The sequence below is a fragment of the Etheostoma spectabile genome, chromosome 15, assembly GCF_008692095.1.
Source record: "Etheostoma spectabile isolate EspeVRDwgs_2016 chromosome 15, UIUC_Espe_1.0, whole genome shotgun sequence".
Lineage (NCBI taxonomy): Eukaryota > Metazoa > Chordata > Actinopteri > Perciformes > Percidae > Etheostoma > Etheostoma spectabile.
In genome coordinates, this window is record NC_045747.1 from 29,588,155 (window position 1) to 29,607,513 (window position 19,359).

Here is a 19,359-nt window from a genome sequence, read left to right on the forward strand (position 1 = left end):
TTGGGGAATTAAAAAGAACATTGAGATAGGAAAATGGGTAAATTTGACCCAAGGTCAACATGAGGGTTAACTTAAAATTACAGTAGGAACTGCTAAAAACACCACTACAGGGAGGTGCACAGACATTTGGAGGGGCTATCAGGGGAAATGGGCAGTTGCCCGGGTAACAATAGCCCGTACCTGTGCATGTCCCTGCACCGCTACCTCTCCACCTGACTGACGCAAGGCAAGAACAGCTAAAAACACCACTACCTCGCCGTCCTCTCCACCCGACTGACAGACACACTTTTTCGGCTTAAAATTACGGCAAAAAACACTAAAAACACAACTACCTTGCCGCCTTCTTCACCCAACTGTGTGTAGTGATTACTAACAGAGTGTAAATTGTAATGTAATAAACAGTGTGACAATTTAATAAACAGTGTAAAAAAAATGGACCCAATGGACCCAAGGAGGGTTAACAGACACTCAGCAGTTTACTGTACAGAGGAGAGTGAACCAGCATTAGCAGAAGGTACTGTAGGCCTATGCACTACTTTTTTGTAGCATTGTTGTTATTTCTGCAGGCATAGAGTTACATTTAATATTCATTTATATTCATTCGGTGGATTTCTGAGGACTATGGTTAACTGCTCCTCAGATCTCTGCAGGGTGAATCCAGACTGCTAGCTAGACTATCTGTCCAATCTGAGGACTATGGTTACCTGGTCCTCAGATCTCTGCAGGGTAAATCCAGACTGCTAGCTAGACTATTGTCCAATCTGAGGACTATGGTTACTGGTCCTCAGATCTCTGCAGGGTAAATCAGACAGCTGCTAGACTATCTGTCAATCTGAGGACTATGGTTACCTGGTCCTCAGATCTCTGCAGGGTAAACCAGCAGCTAGCTAGACTATCTGTCCAATCTGAGGAATATGGTTACCTGGTCCTCAGATCTCTGCAGGGTAAATCCAGACAGCTAGTAGACTATCTGTCAATCTGAGGACCTGGTTACCTGGTCACAGATCTCTGCAGGGTGAATCCAGACAGCTAGCTAGACTATCTGTCCAATCTGAGGACTATGGTTACCTGGTCCTCAGATCTCTGCAGGGTGAATCCAGACAGCTAGCTAGACTATGTGTCCAATCTGAGTTTTCTGTTGCACGACTAAAAAAATTTTTGAACATACACATGTTCCACCAAAACCCTCCCGAGGCTGTTTTGCAGCAGCACCATGGCTCTTAGCACAGACCAAGACGATTGTGATTGGTTTAAAGAAACAAGCACTACACCAGGGCACGTTTTTGTCCAATCCCAGAATGCTGTGTGGACTAGCCAGAGACCCTCCTTGGCATGGCTGCAGGGGAGGGTCTGGCAATGCGAGATGTGGGAGGAGAGGGCTCATTCTCAGTGCTGACGGTATCACATAAAAATTATAGAAAGAGAGAGAGAGAGAGAGAGAGAGAGAGAGAGAGAGAGACCATCATTTGTTTATTATCTGCAATTCTATCATTGGCCTACTTACCCTTTGTCTTATTATAGGCCTACTGAAATTTAACATTGAGAGAGAGAGACAGAGAGGAGGGGGGAGGAGGGGTGACCACGTCAGAATAATGAAACTTACCCCACTAAAAGAAGGAGGCCCAGTGCGCACGTGAGATAATTGCTCTGGTAGTACAGCAGGTTGTTGATGATGCGGTTGTTCCAGCGGTCCAGGTCGCGCACGTCGGGCACAGCGAACCGGGCCGAGCTCAGGAGAAAATCCTCCAGGCTGCGGAGGGGTGGCGGCTGCACGCCTGCCATCTTTCCTAAACGCTCATAAACTCTATTTCACAGAATGCAACGCGGGAGGAGGGAGTGGGTGGGCCCAAGGGTTTGGTTGTCAGTCGCGCAGTTGAAGGCGAGGCGCGTTCCCGAGCTTTGTGAACGCGCTTTCGGTCCCACAATGATATTATTAAATTAAATATAGCAATACATTTTGTACCACTGACTCTCAATAGGACTCGTTCATAGCGTTTTTTGGTCCATTTAATATAATTTATTAACAATGTGACTGATGAAGGGAATAATATAACAGTAGGCTAGTTCTTATTCAGTCTGATAGTCTGCTGGCCTATAGCCCAGACTAGTGGTTCTCATACTGTTTTCTATAATGTACCCCCTTTAAAATATTTTTTACGTTACGTTAATTCTTACGTTTTTGTCCCCTTTTTTGACCCTTTCGAAGCTTTTTTTTCAATGTTTGTCACTTTTTTTTCAACGTTTTCAACACTATGTAACACTAACTTATTCACTGTAGTTTTACAGTTTTTTGGGGGGAATTTGTGGTCAATAAACCTCATTTATAGGAAGTTATACCTAATGTTTGACTTAGAAAAGCAGAAATGAAGAAGTAAAATGAAAGAAAAGTATAGTGATGGATAATCCCGGACTGGAATATGTCAACTTTTACTCAATACTATTTCAAAACCATTTCATTTTGTTTTCAAGTGCTATAAAATTGAATAAAACAACGCAAAATTAATGAAAGTAGAGATTTGTACTTGCCAAAGAGCGTTGTGTACACCACCTCCTGACATTATAAAGGGATCCTTTTAATATTTTTAACACTTTAATTCCCCAAAATCATGTTATTTTGGGGAATTAAAAAGAACATTGATATAGGAAAAAATGAAGGTTAAGCCAAGTACCCCCTAACTTTTTTTGGTAGTGAGGTGCATTACATTATAGCAATTCACCATCAGTGTTGGATTTAATTAACCTTGTAACCGAAGAATTATCTTTAATAATAACAACATGTTGGATTCATGTTAATGTATATTTTTAGACATAGTGTAGTTAAATCTTTTTAAAAACCATCAAACAGAAATTTGTTACAAGTCTTAATTGCCAGACCCTCCTCCAAAGCGCGCCGAAGGAGGGTCTGGCTACTCCACATATAGCATCCGAGGATGGGAGGAAAACGGGCTCAGGTTGGACAGATAGTCCAGCTGGTTGTCTGGATTTACCCTGCAGAGATCTGAGGACCAGGTAACCATAGTCCTCAGATTGGACAGATAGTCTAACTAGCTGTCTGGATTTACCCTGCAGAGATCTGAGGACCAGGTAACCTTGTCCTCAGATTGGACAGATAGTCTAACTAGCTGTTTGGATTTACCCTGCAGAGATATCTGTGGACCAGGTAACCTAGTCCTCAGATTGGACAGAGGTCTAACTAGAGTACTGGATTTACCCTCAGAGATCTGAGGACCAGGAACCATAGTCCTTAGTTTGGACAGATGTCTAACTGCGGTCGATTAACTGCAAGATCTGAACCAGGTAACCTTGTCCTCAGATTGGACAGAAGTCTAACTAGCGTCTGGATTTACCTGCAGAGATCTGAGGACCAGGTAACCATAGTCCTCAGATTGGACAGATAGTCTAGCTAGCTGCTGGATTTACCCTGCAGGATCTGAGGACCAAGTAACCATGTCCTCAGATTGGACAGATAGTCTAGCTAGCTGTCTGGATTTACCTGCAGAGATCTGAGGACAGGTAACCATGTCCTCAGGTTGGACAGATAGTCTAACTAGCTGTCTGGATTTACCTGCAGAGATCTGAGGACCAGGTAACATAGTCCTCAGATTGGACAGATAGTCTAGCTGCGTCTGGATTTACCCTGCAGAGATCTGAGGACCAGGTAACCATTGTCCTCAGATTGGACAGATAATCAACTAGCTGTCTGGATTACCCGCCGAGATGAGGACCAGGTAACCATAGTCCTCAGATTGGACAGGTAGTTCTAGCTAGTCTGTTGGATTTACCCTGCAGAGATCTGAGGACCAGGTACCATTGTCCTCGTTGGACGATAGTCTAAATAGCTGTCTGGATTTACCCTGCAGAGATCTGAGGACCAGGTAACCATAGTCCTCAGACTTGGACAGTAGTTCCTAGCTCGCTGTCTGGATTTACCCTGCAGAGATCTGAGGACCAGGTAACCATAGTCCTCAGAAATCCCCCAAATTTCAAATTCCAACACAAAGAAAACGGACGTGCATCCGGAAATCCAGGACGTGGAACGTCAAGGATATAGACTAATCCCCCTAACCTGTTGGTTTCTGGTCATTTAGGTTGCTTTTAGATTTTTTTAGATTGGTGTGAAAGCAAAGCAGACCAACCCCACTCATAACTCATATTAATGTTAAAAAACCTCATAAAGGTTTATGGTTTAAGGTAAATATTCTTTTAAGCTGTGAACGTAATTTCGTACTACAGTGTACTGTGTTATGACTATGAAGAAATCTCGAATCTTGAATTAGGCTTTTTAGCCTTGACTCACAGGCTAAAAAGCCTAATAGACCTGAGTCAGCACCACCTCTACCACAACACGGTAGCTAACTTTTCATTTGATTCAAGGGGACATTGAGGGGACATTCAGTGATGTGTTTTATAAGATAAGATAAGATAAGATAAGAAGTATGCGGAAGTTGCGGTTTGCAACAGCAAAGACAAGAGCAAGATAGGTAAGTGTGCAGAGATAGATAAATATAGCAGTATTAACAGTATTATACAATAAATTACACATGAATGAATACATTGTTAAATTGCACTTTGAAAATTGCCCAAACGAAAAATTATGCACAGATGTAATAATAATAATGGCACATGGGATGCAGGATATATTGCACAGAGTCAACAGTGTATAGCCTTTAAGTCAATAGTTATACCCTTGTATTGTGTGGCTCAGTGGTTGAGCTTGTAGTAGGCTGTATCATTGTCATAGCTTTGTGCTTATCATTATTATTATTATTATTGTTATTATTATTATTATATGCTGCGTTACCCGTGCCTAGGTTTGCCCCTGTCTTGGATGTTGGATTTAATGCCTGTTTTTCCGCTTATGAAGCGTTGTGATGGATGCAGTGTGGTGTGTGGTTGCGGAAAATTACACTTTTGAAAATTTGTCAGCACCCCCGACTCAAAATATGTCCTGTACATACATGGAGCAATGAATCTTACAAGGGATTTGTATGAGCAACACCATTTGGTAACCCTCATTTCAGTGAAACAGTTACCTGGCAGTGCAGGTGACTGTGTGTGAAACAATGCATCTGGATCTTTTTTGTTTTCATGGGTTCAGACCAGGGACAAAATAATATGAACTACTGGTGTGAAAGACATGTAAATGTCAAGCGACACAGCCTATGTTGCTTTGATGTTGACCATTGTTCCATAAGATATGTTCCATGTCTCCTAATTTTATAGGAATGCAAAAAATAGCTATAAAGTCCCTTTAAGCATGATTCCTTGTCGTCCTATAACCCCAAAATGAGCCTTTTGTCAAACCAAGTGACTAATAGGTCGAGGGTTTTGCCGATCCAGCTGTGATCCAGGTGTTCCCTTATTGGCCAAAATGCCCCCGGGTTAGCCCAATGCCACTCTGTTGGGACCTGGAAGCAAGTGGAAGTGGAATATTGTGTTGGTGCCAAAGTCCACTTCTCCATGGGGATGCATTGTAAGACCAAGTCTCACTGTGCTGTTAAACCTTAATCCAACTCAACCATAACCCTAACCAATAATCTTTTCTTTTTATTTTGAGATTATTTTTTGGGCATTTTAGACCTTTATTGCCACATTTCTACCTGAGCTAACCCAGCCACCCCAACCACTAATCTAATAAATGTATTATCTTTAATTTCTGTATTTATATTAATGCACATACACACAGTATATGTGCAGAAGTAAATAAATAAACAAAACAAAATACATGCCCATTCATATACACATTGCCATTCATACAAAGACCTTAGTGGTCCCCTGATGTATCTGAAGTCTTAGGGGATCCCTAAGGTCCATATATGAGACTTCACATACGGTATTAGGGGACCACTAAGGTCTATATAAAAGAGACTTCAGCTACGTCTAGGGGACCACTAAGATATTATAAAGAGACTTCAGATCAGTATTAGGGGACCATAAGGTCTATATAAAAGAGACTTTAGATACAGTATTAGGGGACCACTAAGGTCTATATAAAGAGACTTCAAACAGTATTAGGGGACCACTAAGGTCTAATAAAAGAGACTTCAGATACAGTATTAGGGACCACTAAGGTCTATATAAAAGGACTTCAGATACAGTATTAGGACCACTAAGGTCTATATAAAAGAGACTCAGATACAGTATTAGGGGACCACTAAGGTCTATATAAAAAGGACTTCAGATACAGTATTAGGGACCACTAAGGTCTATATAAAAAGACTTCAGATACAAGTATTAGGGACCACTAAGGCTATATAAAAGAGACCTCAGATACAGTATTAGGGGGACCATAAGGTCGTATAAAAGAGACTTCACGATACAGTATAGGGGACCACTAAGGTCTGTATAAAAGAGACTTCAGATACAGTATTAGGGTACCACTAAGGTCTGTATAAAAGAGACTTCAGATACAGTATTAGGGGACAACGCATCCAAAGAGCACCATGTCATGGGACCTTTAATTACTGATTTATTTTTGGATACATTGTTGATTTAGATATTTCCATGAAATTTGTTGATAATTTTATAAAATTAAAGGCAAATCGCTGCCTTATTGTTAAGCATCCAAAACATATGGTTTAACTGTAAATTGTAGCCTCGGAAGGCAAACAAAGACTTTTATTGTGAAAGGCCAGAATCTGAGAGGCGGGAGACATTCGGGAGCGCGCTCTGCTGTACAGTCTCCAGTAGAGGGGGGGGGGGGTTTATCCGGTTGGCTGCTGCGGCTATGGAGCGCGGGTTGCTCGCGCCCGGCGTGCTCGTAAAGAAAAAAAAGAAAAAAAAAACGTGGGTGACAGCTAAGCATTGTCCACGTCACAGCGACGACGACGTCTGCGGCGAGACGGCGACAATGATGCAGCTCTGGTGAGCCCCACCGTTTCACCGGGCTCGAGAACCGACACCTTTACTTTGGTCAAGGAGGGGTGAAACGTGCATTTTTTTTTTTTTGCTTTTATCGCGCGAGGGACATTTGTTGCATTATGGCAGTTTTGGTGTTACTGGAGAGGGAGAGGGAGAGGGAGAGGGGGGGTGGAGTGGGGCTGGGTGCAGACTGTTCCGAAACAGAAACGGGTTTGATTTGCTCTGTAATCCATGAATGTAAGTGGGATCCTGATATGTGATTGGGCACGCGCACGCGCAGGCCTGACCTGATCACAGTGTCTCACGTGCAGCCAGCGCTGTAAACGCCACAGTTTGTTCCTGCTCTGCCATGTCAAAAAAAAAACCCACAGTAGGTGCAGTTTGTGTGTGGTAGTCACGGTGCGACAACTTACAAGCGTGTTAACTGAACTCCATTGTGATAGACTGGGTGAGCCACAGCTGTTACCCACTTATCCACGCAGTGCCCAGTGCTGAGCGCAACAGGATACAACTATAAGCCAAAGCTGTAGTTCCTGCAGGATCAACAATCCTCTCTAGTCTGTATCGCTCATGAGGAACAGCCGTGCATGCGTAGAGTTTAAGCATGTGTGCGTGTGTGTGTGTCCGCGTGCGTGCGCGCGTTTAAATGTCTGCTTGTGTTGAGCATATGTGCACAGATCGGTTGACGTGTAGAGCAGAGTAGGTGCCACGTCCACCGTTCTCTCTCTCTCTCTCTCTCTCTCTCTCTCTCCTCTCTTCCGCTCCCTCATCCCCTCTCCTCCCCTCTCCTCTCACTCCTCTATCTTTCTCCCATTCACTCCGATATTTGTGCCAATGTCTCTCTCTCATTCTTTCTGCTTCACCCTTCACTCTCAGTGCTGGTAAAGTAACTGAGTAGCCTACATTTACTCAAGTAGCTATAGTGCTTTGAGTACTTCCATTTAATGCCACTTCCACTCCACTACTCTGGGAAAGGTTGTACTCTAAGGTATTTGACTTGCTTGACTTAGGGGGGGGGGATCGATACAGCCTAGTATCGCGATATTTTCAGTGGCAATACTGTGTCGATACACAGGCGCCAAGTATCGATCTTTTATTACTATTTTTTTTTATTATTTATGATGTTTGTCTGCTTGACAATCCCGTTCCGCAGCAATAAAATATCTTTTTAGATAAAACAGATGTTGACTAAGTTTCCTTTTGGGGACGTCATTTGAAATTGGGGAAAAAATTAGAAGTTGGAAAAAAGGTCATAAATTGCAATATATTGCCGAATATTGTATGGTGGCATTGCATCTAATTTTTACTCTACTTACATTTACGAGAAAAAGCAGTGAAGACATGGCCAAAACTGCGTAGCGTCCCTTTTAATGAAACCCATATTTTGGAACTGATATGCATATACAGTGAAAATAAAAAGCTTTATGTCAAAATTAAGATTTTGGAATGTTACAAACTCCAACACAAAACTGTGTTTAAATGCTTTAAGCTATTATTAAAAAAAAAAAAAACTTTCAACATAATATCCAATAAAGGAGATTCAGACAGTGTTGTGGGGGGGGGGGGGGCATTAAGTCAGACTCAGAGCTGTAGCCGAGCCAAAGTAGAACACTTTTTAATTCACTAACTTTATTGATTATCAGGCAAAAAACACACAGACACAGATAATCTGCAAACTGCCCAAAAAAAAAAAAACGGCTCAGTACTCGGTCTATACTAATTATTATGTGATACTATAAAATAGAAACTACTTTTTGATATTTCAAGCACGTTTTTCTACTTGTCAAAAAGTAGGCTACTTTTTTTGGATGCAGGACTTTTACTTGTCACAGAGTATTTCCACACATGTGTAATTGATACTTTTGCCAAAGTACGTGATTTGCTCTTTCTCACTCTCCTGGTTGTATTACACATGTGGGAAGTTTTTTGGTGGATGGTATTCTTCTCAGATTTTTGCTTTTGACCACTTGCAAATATTCCATTACAAGTAAAACTCATTAATTCAAAAGGACACCTAAAGGAGTACTTCAGCAATATAGGGTTGCATGTCCACAAAGTTAATCAGATCAAACAAGAGGTCAAAACACACCAAGTTTGTAGTGTAGGCTTTCTGTTATTAATGTGTAGTTTCTAAATCCAAGCCAAGATAACCCAGATGACATCAGTAGGGGTTATTTCTGCAGACTTCTACTATTTCTGCACAATAACACAAATGTGTTATTTACACGTTTCAAGCAGATCAGAGCTCAGTTTGTTGCCGACCACAAATGGTGTAGTATTACCGGGGGGGGGGGGGGTAAGCGTACCTCCTGTGGAGCCATTTTGATGCTAGGCCATCATCCGCCGTTAGCATCCCATTGACTGCCATTCGTTTTACTGTAAAATACGTTTCTTTTTTCATAACTTTTTATGGTGTGATTGCGCTTCGTTTCTGCGTTTTGAAGAGGCATTTTAACTAGAGATGGTCCGATACCATTTTTTTCTTCCCGATACCGATTCTGATACCTGAACTTGCGCATCGGCCGATACCGAGTACTGATCCGATACCTTCCGTCATATATTGTGTTATATTTTAACAGCTGTATACTACCATCCCTGTATGGATGTGATGTGTTGCTATCTTTGTCGGTCTGGCTGAGGTTAAACTCTTTGTGAAACATAATGAGAAACAATGAACGCCACAGAACTTTCTTTTACTATCTCAGTCAGTTAGAAAGAGAACACAAATAGACTACTTTTAACGTAGATTTTCTTTAGGGCTTTATTACATCGGTGCATAAACTCCAGTACCAGCGAATTGTTACATAAATTGTGACACTGTAATTTAAAATCTGCTTTAAAAAGAAACGCATACGTTCATTTAGCGTGTTTGTTTTGTCCATATGTGCTCGTGCTGTGTTCCCCAAGTGGTTGGACAGCTGAGAACCCCCCTCCCCCCTCGGCTTGAATGTCAAACTTCACTTATGGATTTAGTGTTGATCCAGATGTGAGGATGCTACAGTGTTCCATGTTTGGGAGTTACAATAATGCTGCATTCATGTGCTACTGGGAATTTCAGCAATGCCATCCTATAAACAATTGTTCTCTGAAAGGAATATTAAACAAAGAAACTGAGTCATACAAATGATCACATATAGTCCTTACAGTATATGCTATTTTATTAAAGTAGCCTATCATAGGAGATCTTTTGTTTGTAGTGTGTTTGTCAAAACTAAAGTTTGACATTTTGGGAAATCCACTTTCTTTCTTACAGAAAGTTAGAGAATAGAATAGAAGACATCTTTATTGTCCAGCAGGGTGGACATTTTTCTTTGGTTCAACAGACCTACAAGACAGATAAACATCTCAGACATAGTAAGTAAAGTGTAAAAAAGATGAAATCAAAATATCAGGATAAAAAATAATGAATATGCTTAAATTCATTAAAATAGCAGCTCAGTGTGATTGTCACATGTGACATTTGGAATAAAGGATTACAATTTTTTTTAATTTGATTTCATCAATGCCACTCTCGTGTCAGTCTTGTAAATATACAGGCTCAGGCAAGTAGCTGCTTAGCTTAGCTTAGCTTAGCTTAGCTTAGCACAAAGACACAAAACAGGGGAAACAAGGTAACAGAATCTAACTTCTAACACCTCTGAAGCTCACTATTTAACATGTTGAGTCTTGCTTGGTTAATCTGCTCAAAAACCAAACTGTAAAAAAAGACATTCAGCTGTTTTCCTGCTAACTGTTTCTAGTCTTTGTGCCAAACGTAGTTAATCGGCTTTACTATGCTGAGAGAAGAGTGGAAATCGTCTTCTTCAAATAAGCAGATTTTCCAAAATGTCTTCACAGACATTTATTTTTCTCCATTGGCTCGGAAAGAATAATGCGTCTTCCTGTTATGTGCCCTAAATCATTTTAAAAATAGAATAAGTGCAATCTGGGATCTGGTCCTGGTTAGCAAGCCGATAAAGTAGAAGCAAAGCATGTTAGCCTGAAAGCATCATGTAATATGCTTTTATGGAAACAGGTCTCAGCTACTGTCACTTATTCTGTATCACAGTATCAGCTAAATTCCTTGAATGTCCCATTTGTGTCGTGTCCATAATGTGGTTAAAAAAAAAAATCAAAGAAGGAAATCAGAATGGCAGCTTAGGAAACGGCCAATTGTAAGCTTTGATGTTTTTTTTTTGTTCGTCTCCAGACATCTAAACTGGTCTTCTGGTTTTATCCATGACCTACTTATAAATATATACTCCATATACACAGCTCACTTTTTTACATTTTAGGCATGTAGCTTGTCATGTTGATCCAGAGTGACATACGGCTTTCTCTTTTTACATTTATTTTTTTACATTAACTCCCTAAACTCAGGCTGAGGCTGCTGTTGTACAATTGACTCAATGATTATCAGTTCATTGTGTTAGTTTCACTTCACGGAGAATAGTCAATCCCCTCTTCTTTCGGCAGTTATCATCTGACACTTACAATATTATATGTTAGCCAATAATCTGCTGATCTCAAGTAAGTCATTTTAGGGATTTAGGTGTGTAAATTACGTAAAGAGCCTCTCCCCTGAGGACAGGGCAGGACCAGGGATCAGCAGCCGGTTGCTCCAGCAGTTTGGAACTTAAAACTTAGACTACTTATAAAGTAGAGTATAAGTGTTGACTGAATGCAAACATGTTGCAACACACTGACAAGTAAGATTTAGACCGATTAACTGCTTATTATAACTGAGCATGCCATTATACAAACCATTTAGGTTGCTTTCACCCCCGTCTCGTTAAGTTTGGTTAAATCTCTCTAGGGTTTGTTTGTGTGATCCGACCTCGAACAGCACACATAGTGCGTTCAATTTGTCTTAGAATGTGGAAGCCGAAACTGGGAATGATGTCACACCAGAGTTGAATGCGTTGGATTTTCTTGGATTTATGTTTTCGTTAGCTCTAGCCATTGATAGCGATGCCAGTTTATCACAAGGCATTATTCTGTTTTTTTGTGCATACAAACATGTCAACAGATAGAAGTTTTTCTGATTTAGTGAGACACAAGTAACACAGAAGTGCTCATAACTGTATGTTATTACAGCTTTCACAACTGCACAGAGCAGCCATGTTGGACTTTAAGTGCGGGGTACTCGGTGGTTGCCCGAATTCCAAACTCGGAAATCCGAGGTCAGGGTGCTCTTTTTTTGCTTTAACCTCGGAAAACACAAGTACAAATGGAACGCACTATGACTGCATATACTCCGCATGTCTGAGGCATTATCTCCTGTAGTCAGGTGTGCTTAGCAATCTGTGATGCGGCAGAGCAGCAAACTGTAGGGGGGGACTGCCCATTTCTCCGACGCTCCATTGTTCCGACCTCGCAATAACTAAAAACATTTCCCTTTGGTCCTGCAGTCCGTTATTCCGACATGTCTTTTAACCCTTGTGTTGTCCTCCCGTTGACCCTGAACTTGTCCTTCCAGGTCAAAATTGAAAATGACTATTTTTTTTGTGCTTTTCCAATGTTTTTGTTGCTTTTTCTGATTTATTTCTCACTTTTGCCACTTTAAAAAAAAAAAAAAAACTGAACAGGTTTAATATTTGGTTTTACACTTTTTCTTGGAATTTATGGTCAACTAACCTCATTCATGTCAAATTATTCATGATTTTTTTTTTAGTTAAAGAGGAAGAAATTAGGAATTATTTTGACTAATAGTTAAGATCAGAGGATTTTGAGTGGATCACAGATGGGTAATTGTCCAATTTTAGTCCGCACACTGTTTGGAAACCATTAAAAAAAAAAAAAAAAGAATTCAAAGGCTATAAGATTAACAAAACACCCAAAAACTTCAACAAAAGTAATCATTAAAGTGCAGTAGGGAGTTCTGAGAAAATGTGGACTTAGCCTAAAAATTTGAACAAGCACACCTTACAGGTCCCTCCCCCTTGCTCTCTGCGGCGCCACAGCTCCTCCCCCACAGCGGGGCCTGCCGTGAACGCGCAGGCTAGTAAGCAGGCCACCGATGCTTTCCACATCCTCATGACAATACAGGGGATTACTCTGAGGAGGGTAAGCTTATGTAAACAATTTGCTTATATAAATATTTATTTTTGTAATTTTTTTTCAATAAAGGTTTAAAATGATTTTTCATGTAATCGCTCATTTGTGAGAACAAAATAGCACCTTCACAGTACATTACTGAATTACCTTTGGATCAATTTAAAACCTAAACTTTCAGTAGATATGAATGACTGAGGAAGCTCATGAGCCAGGAATAAATAACTCTTAGAAATATGTCTTAGTTTTTATTAGAATATGGGTAAATAAATCAGCTTTTTTTGCAAAGTACTCCTGCACAAGGATACTGAACATTTTGAGTTGGACTGAAAGCGATTCCTTCACTGCGCTGTGTCCGGGCCATGTCTGACCTGTTGAAGGAGCACAAAGAATTTGTGTCAGACATTTGATTACAAATTACACCCTGAGGGGAAAGAAAACATGTTTAAAATAATCAAAAGTAGAAGTCTGCCTTGCCAACGTCGACAGGGACAGCGCACAATTAAAGTAGTTTAACCATAGCTACATTTATTGGATCGACAAAAACACCTTTGGCTTGCTAACTGTAGGCATCGAAATAATTTACTTATACTGAGGGTGAGAGTTAGCAGGTAAAGTTATCTTCACCTGCTACAACATTTCTGCCGTGCCACAAGCTACGGAGTAACTGAGATTTCGCTATCACCAGTGTACTGAAAGTGTACTGAACCATCGATATCTTAGTTGTGTAGTTCTTAAAAAATGAAAAAATCCAGCAGGGATACTTACATGTCAAGCAGAAATGTGGCTAACGCTAGCTCAGAATCCGTGTTAATCCTTCCAGTAGGCGTAGCTCCCTCCACCTTTGAAAAGCCCTTCGATGTTGACCCTCGTTTTATTTCGGGCTCGGTTTAATTCTTTCTTTTAGCTCGCTTTTCGTCATCGGTCTTCTTCTGTTTGCCCGTCTTTGTTTTCTGAGCAGGTGTCACTCGAGAAATTGGCAGTTTTCCTGAAAAGTTGTTTCTCCGCAATTAGCACAGCTGCGTGCACTAGCAATCTTGAGCTCGAACGGCGGTACGCGCTGTGCGGGGGAGGGTATGAGCAGCGCGTACCGAGAGTGATTGACACTGCTAAGACAGTCCTCCTCGCTCTGATTGCTGTTCTGACCGGAGCGGTGTATTTCTGCAGTGGCAGCAGGACACAGGAGGAGCAGCGGAGCTTGATTTTTTCACAGATTCTGTCTTCTATTCTACTGTCAGGACATAGTGACAGTTTTAACAAATTGTAAAAAATACATTTTTACAAAAGTTACCTACTGAAGCTTTATGTCACCTTAAGAACATATGGAATTATCCTGTTATTTTTGGACAATTTGGTTGAAGTGTTTATATCAGAAACATGATTTCTTCCAAACGGGTCAGTTTGACCCGAGGACAACAACACAAGGGTTAAAAAAAAAAAAAAAAAAAAACCCTCTGCTCCAGAATTCCATTGTTCCGACCATGCAGGCTTTTTATATAGGTTAGATAGCCGATTGGTCGAGAGATAGGGCTTGTTCAAATGGGGTTAACTTACAGGGAATGTGGAACACTAAACTTTTGTTTGTCTTGAGATTGAGAAACTTGACATTGTCTGGATCAGGTTAGATACACATTTAAATGTGTTAATAAGCTAGGGGAAAGTCAATTCCCTTGTTATGGTTGATTCAGATTCAGTAGAGAGTTTTTTTTATTTTGTTTAGGTGGGTAGTAACGAGTTACATTTAATTTGTTACATTTACTTGAGTTTTTTGAAGAATCCCTACTTGTAGGAGTAGTTTTAAATCACTATAATTTTTGCTTTTTCTTGAGTAGATTTGTGAAGAAGAAACTATCTCACTCCGCCACATTAGGCTACAATGAGCTAGTTACTTTTCTTTTTTACCTCTTTGGTGTTCTACATATCATCGTTTTTACACACCCCTGCGCATTCCACATTTGAATGTTTTATGTCACATTATGACGTTTTATTAGAGAGAGACTTCTTCCAAAATTCTCGACCACGTGACTGTGTTTCACCAGGCACAAGTCGTTTTCACATTTCATCAACAGTGGATTGGTTTAAATTCTGAGCATTGAATAATCCCTAGGAGACATATTGGAATGTTTAGCCACCAAGTGATGAATCCACGGTCTTGGTCTGTTAGTTCCCAGATGAATCATATTGACTTGGTGATCCTTTTGATTTTTATCTAGCTCCATCATTAGATCAAGATTTTCCCAAATACCTGCCAAACTATTATTATTTTTTTTTTTATTCCCATCCACCTCAGCTGTTGTTTATGTTTAGCGCAAATGAGCAAATAACAATTATTTCTCCATCATAAAAAGTCATTTCAGCCGATATCAGACCAACATATTTCCTGAAACGCAAGGTGGTTGACCCAAATGCGTCTTTGTCCTCATCGCCATCTTCATCCTGCTGTAACCATGGTAACAGTGGATGTTTTAAGTTTCTGGTCTAAGTTCTGTGATACACTCTGACTGTGAATCTATGCTAGTCAGTGCATAACAGAACTTTGTCCCGGGTCTGACAACTCTTCGATGGATGGATGGATGGATGGATGAGCAGAAGGAATTGATGTCTTTAGTCATTTCCGCACCTGGAAGACAAAGTCCAAAACAAAGATGGATGACCAAAACAATATCTACAGAGAAAATGTAGAAACTGGTTGGACTGGGCGTCTAATGTGTGTACAGGGTGTTGCTGGAAAAGCAGACTTTATCTGGATAATAAATGTTGATACAACACACTGGTCGGGTGTAGGATGAACGGCTTTGACTGTAGCTCTGGCATTATCAAATACACCTCTCCTTGTCCAAGTTGATTTCCGGATGTGACTCAGCGAAGCTAAAATATTGAAGATGTTCTCTCTGTTTATTGTTGCAGGAACCTTCCCTCTATACGGTGAAAGCTGTTTTCATTCTGGACAATGATGGCAACAGACTTCTGTCAAAGGTAATGTTAAAGGACCATTTCAGTGTCTCAGCCCATTCATTGCACATTAGCCCAGACTTGGGTCAGTTAGGTATAGGGCTGCACAATTAATCGCAAATATATCCAAATCGCAGCAGGGCGCAATATTTGTTTAAGGCAAAATATGTGTCTAACCCTTCTGAATGAAGTACTGTGGTGCTGCGGAGATGTCCCGGCCTACAATTCCTATCCTACAGACTTGTTTGGTACAGATCCTCGCAAAGATCACACTTTTTAAGAAATTTAATATTAGTCAATAAAAATTAGAATAATGATGACAAACATGATCATTCCCTTCAAGATCGTGACTCATATCACAATATCAGTCAAAATAATTGCAATTAGATATTTTCCTCATATCGTGCAGCCCTAGTTAGGTAATCCATTTATTTCTTCTGGTTTGTAGTCCTCAACGTGTTTATCATGTGGATTCCCTCTCCAGACTTCAATGTTTGTTTCAAATTTGAAAAGCCCAATGAAAGGGGGTTGTATGAGTCCTCTTAAAGGAATTGTTCAATCTTCTGTGAAATATGCTCCTTTTGCTTTCTTGCCAAAGAGTTAGATGAGAAGATCGATGCCACCCTCATGTCCCGCTGAATTGCAAGGGAGTAAATTGTAAACTGTGAGGCGACTATCACAAAGATTAATTTGCAAGCAGTAACACTGCTGCATTGTTTCCTGTGATTCCCTCCTGCGTGTGGGACTCCACCACAGAGCTGAATCAATGAATGAAACACATTGAATGGCTACAAAGTTCAACCGGGGCCGCCCACTTTTCCAATAGTTCTAGTTCCGGAAGTGACTTTCCCCATTCAATTGCTTTATCGACGATCCAGATTTAACCGTCGACGATCCAGTTTTAACCCTCATGTTGTCCTCAGGTCAAATTGACACGATTTCCTATATCAGTGTTCTTTTTAATTACCCAAAATAACATGATTCATTCCACACAACGCTCATTGGCAAGTACAAAAGTGGTTTTGAAATAGTATTGAGTAAAAGTTGACATATTCCAGTCTGTGATTATCCATCAACATACCTTCCTTTAATTATAGTCTACATAATTCCTAATGTCTGTTTTCTAACTCAAACATAAGGTATAATTTCCTATAAATGAGGTTTATTCACCATACATTCCAAAAATAACTGTAAAACTAAAGTTAATAAGTTAGTGTTACGTAGTGTCGAAAATGCCAAAATAGTGACAAACATCGGGAAAAAAGTGTTGAAAAAAGGGACAAAAACTTAAAAAAGTTCCAAAAGCGTCAACAGAAGTGTTGATTTTCAATTTCGACGGGAAGACAACACAAGAGTTAAGTCTGGAACCCAGCCAACAAACATCAAGCTCCACCAATCAGATATGTCACACTAGGGATTGTGGGTAGTGTAGTATCTCTCCATGACGTCCCAAATAAAACCAGGTTGATTTGATACGGACTTGTGGCTTCTTTGTAGCTCGTGGTTATTCTACCTTGAATGGTTTAGACTTTGTGTCAAAATCTGGACCATTGCAGACTCCGATTCGGCCCACATATCAATTTTATGTTCACCATAAACATTTCGGCCCACGTTGTTTTTGTCACATTTGCCAACGCTTTTGCCGCTTTTTTATTTTTATTTTTTTTATGATTTCTAAAGAAATCGCCACAGGTCCGATTCCAACCCTGGGCGCCTGCGTCAGTAATAAACAACAACAAAAAACCTCCTCATATGGGCGGGCGCTCCACCAACTGAGCCACCCGGGCGCCCACTGTGGAACTTTTTTAGGGTTTTAGGTCAACCAAAAAGTTAGAAGACTTTATAACACATGCAATAATCGAGTCAAAGATATTTACTGGAAATAAAAGCATGTCAATAAACTCTACAGTAGGTCTAGCCCTTGATGTGATTCTCATTTAGCAGTGTGGCCCTAAGTAAAATTGAGTTCGAAACTACTGGTTTAGACATGGCTAAAATTGAATTGAATTAATCAAATTGGGGGGGGGGGGGGGGGGGGGGAGAAAATGAATGGGATTTCCACTTCCGGAACCACGCTGTTTTGAGGTCTATTACTGAAGAAGTGCTGACCCTGCTTTTTGAGTATCAAAACCATGATCTAATCTGAAGATTTTACTCAGTATGACTAAAACATCCAGACCCACAGACATGGTCCCGTCCTACATTTAGAGGATACTTATCCACACCTCCTTACAGCACCACCAGTTCTCACATGTTAGGGGGACTAGCGACTAGCGACTAATGATCCCCCTGAAGTTCATTCTCTCTTTCCGTATGTGTCTGTTTCAGTACTATGACCCTGAGCTTTACCCCTCCATGAAGGAACAGAAGAACTTTGAGATGAACGTTTTCAACAAGACACACAAAGCAGACAGTAAGTTCCTCCGTGCCATGTTTCTGTTGTTTTGTCTGCACGATGTGGCCCTCCCTGTGTATTGTCCTGAACACTCACACACATCTCCAATGTCACCTGTTACACATTCTACCGCCCACTGGCCCAACACTTGTACATGATGCCATAGACCATGCTAAACCCTTAACATTTCTAGAAAAAATGTCCCTATACGATTTTTTTTTTTCTGTTAACTTTGAAAGCAACAGGACTTTTATCTGGCTGTTCAGAGAAACACAATTGACACTTTTCTGCACTGCGGAAAAAGTTTCATTTTCAGGGGAATTTGGATTGATACCCGAGTCTCTGCCCCTAGCCTCCTTATCACCCGCCCAGTATATTCCTCCTTTTATTCTGAACTCCTCCTTCATTCCTCTTCTTTCTTCTCTTTCTTCTCCCATGTCCTGCTATATCCCCTCTCCTTCCCTCCCACCTCATCCTCCTTATACCCTGCTCTTCCCCTCCTTAAAGCGTCCCTTCATTCCCTCTGTTTATCCCACCCTTCCTTGTCTCCATACCCTCTCTCCTTCCTGGTCCTACTCACTTTCTTTAACTTTTTTCCCCCTATCACCTTCCTCCCTCTCATCATTTTATATCTTTTTCTTCTCTACTATCATATCATATATTTCCTTCCCATAACCTCTCTTCTTGTGTCATTCATACCTCTCCCTAATTTTTCTTCTTGTCTCTTTTCTGCTCTTTTGCTTTCCCATCTTTTTTCCCTTCTCTTCCTCTAGCCTTCCTGAACACTGTTCCTGAATGAATGAAGCCCCGCAATAAGTCTTTGTCATTTTCTGTTGGCTGCCGTTCTATTAAAAGTACTTGTTGATTTGGTTTTGAAAAGTGAAATCCAATAAATAAAGTCCTTATGTGAATAAAAGAGAGTTATGCCTTTTTGATCCTGAACCCGTCCTTCTCTCCTTCTGCTCTCTGTAGATGAGATAGCTTTCCTGGAGGGGATGACCATCGTCTATAAGAGCAGTATAGATCTCTTCTTCTATGTGGTGGGAAGTGCTCAGGAGAACGAGGTAAGATGAATTTAGCTCTCTCTGTCAAAACAGTATTTTGTTCATCTGCAATTT

The 19,359-nt window shown here is 40.6% G+C and overlaps 2 protein-coding genes across 3 annotated transcripts in view; one reads left to right on the top strand and one right to left on the bottom strand.

Annotated features, from left to right (window-relative positions):
• The window catches only part of praf2 (PRA1 domain family, member 2), an 8,530-nt gene extending 6,687 nt beyond the window's left edge, over positions 1–1,843 (bottom strand). For both annotated transcript variants that reach the window (XR_004335389.1, XM_032537942.1), the window contains exon 1: positions 1,604–1,843. Coding sequence is in view for 1 of the 2 variants with exons in the window: in XM_032537942.1 (XP_032393833.1) it covers positions 1,604–1,782 (179 nt within the window). In the remaining variant the exon portion in view is untranslated. The remainder of the gene's footprint in view (positions 1–1,603) is intronic.
• A 12,428-nt stretch (positions 1,844–14,271) lies between these two features.
• The window catches only part of copz2 (COPI coat complex subunit zeta 2), a 20,705-nt gene continuing 15,617 nt past the window's right edge, over positions 14,272–19,359 (top strand). Inside the window, exons 1-4 of the mRNA XM_032536425.1 lie at positions 14,272–14,289; positions 15,802–15,870; positions 18,175–18,259; positions 19,214–19,305. Coding sequence (XP_032392316.1) covers positions 14,272–14,289; positions 15,802–15,870; positions 18,175–18,259; positions 19,214–19,305 — 264 coding nt within the window. The remainder of the gene's footprint in view (positions 14,290–15,801; positions 15,871–18,174; positions 18,260–19,213; positions 19,306–19,359) is intronic.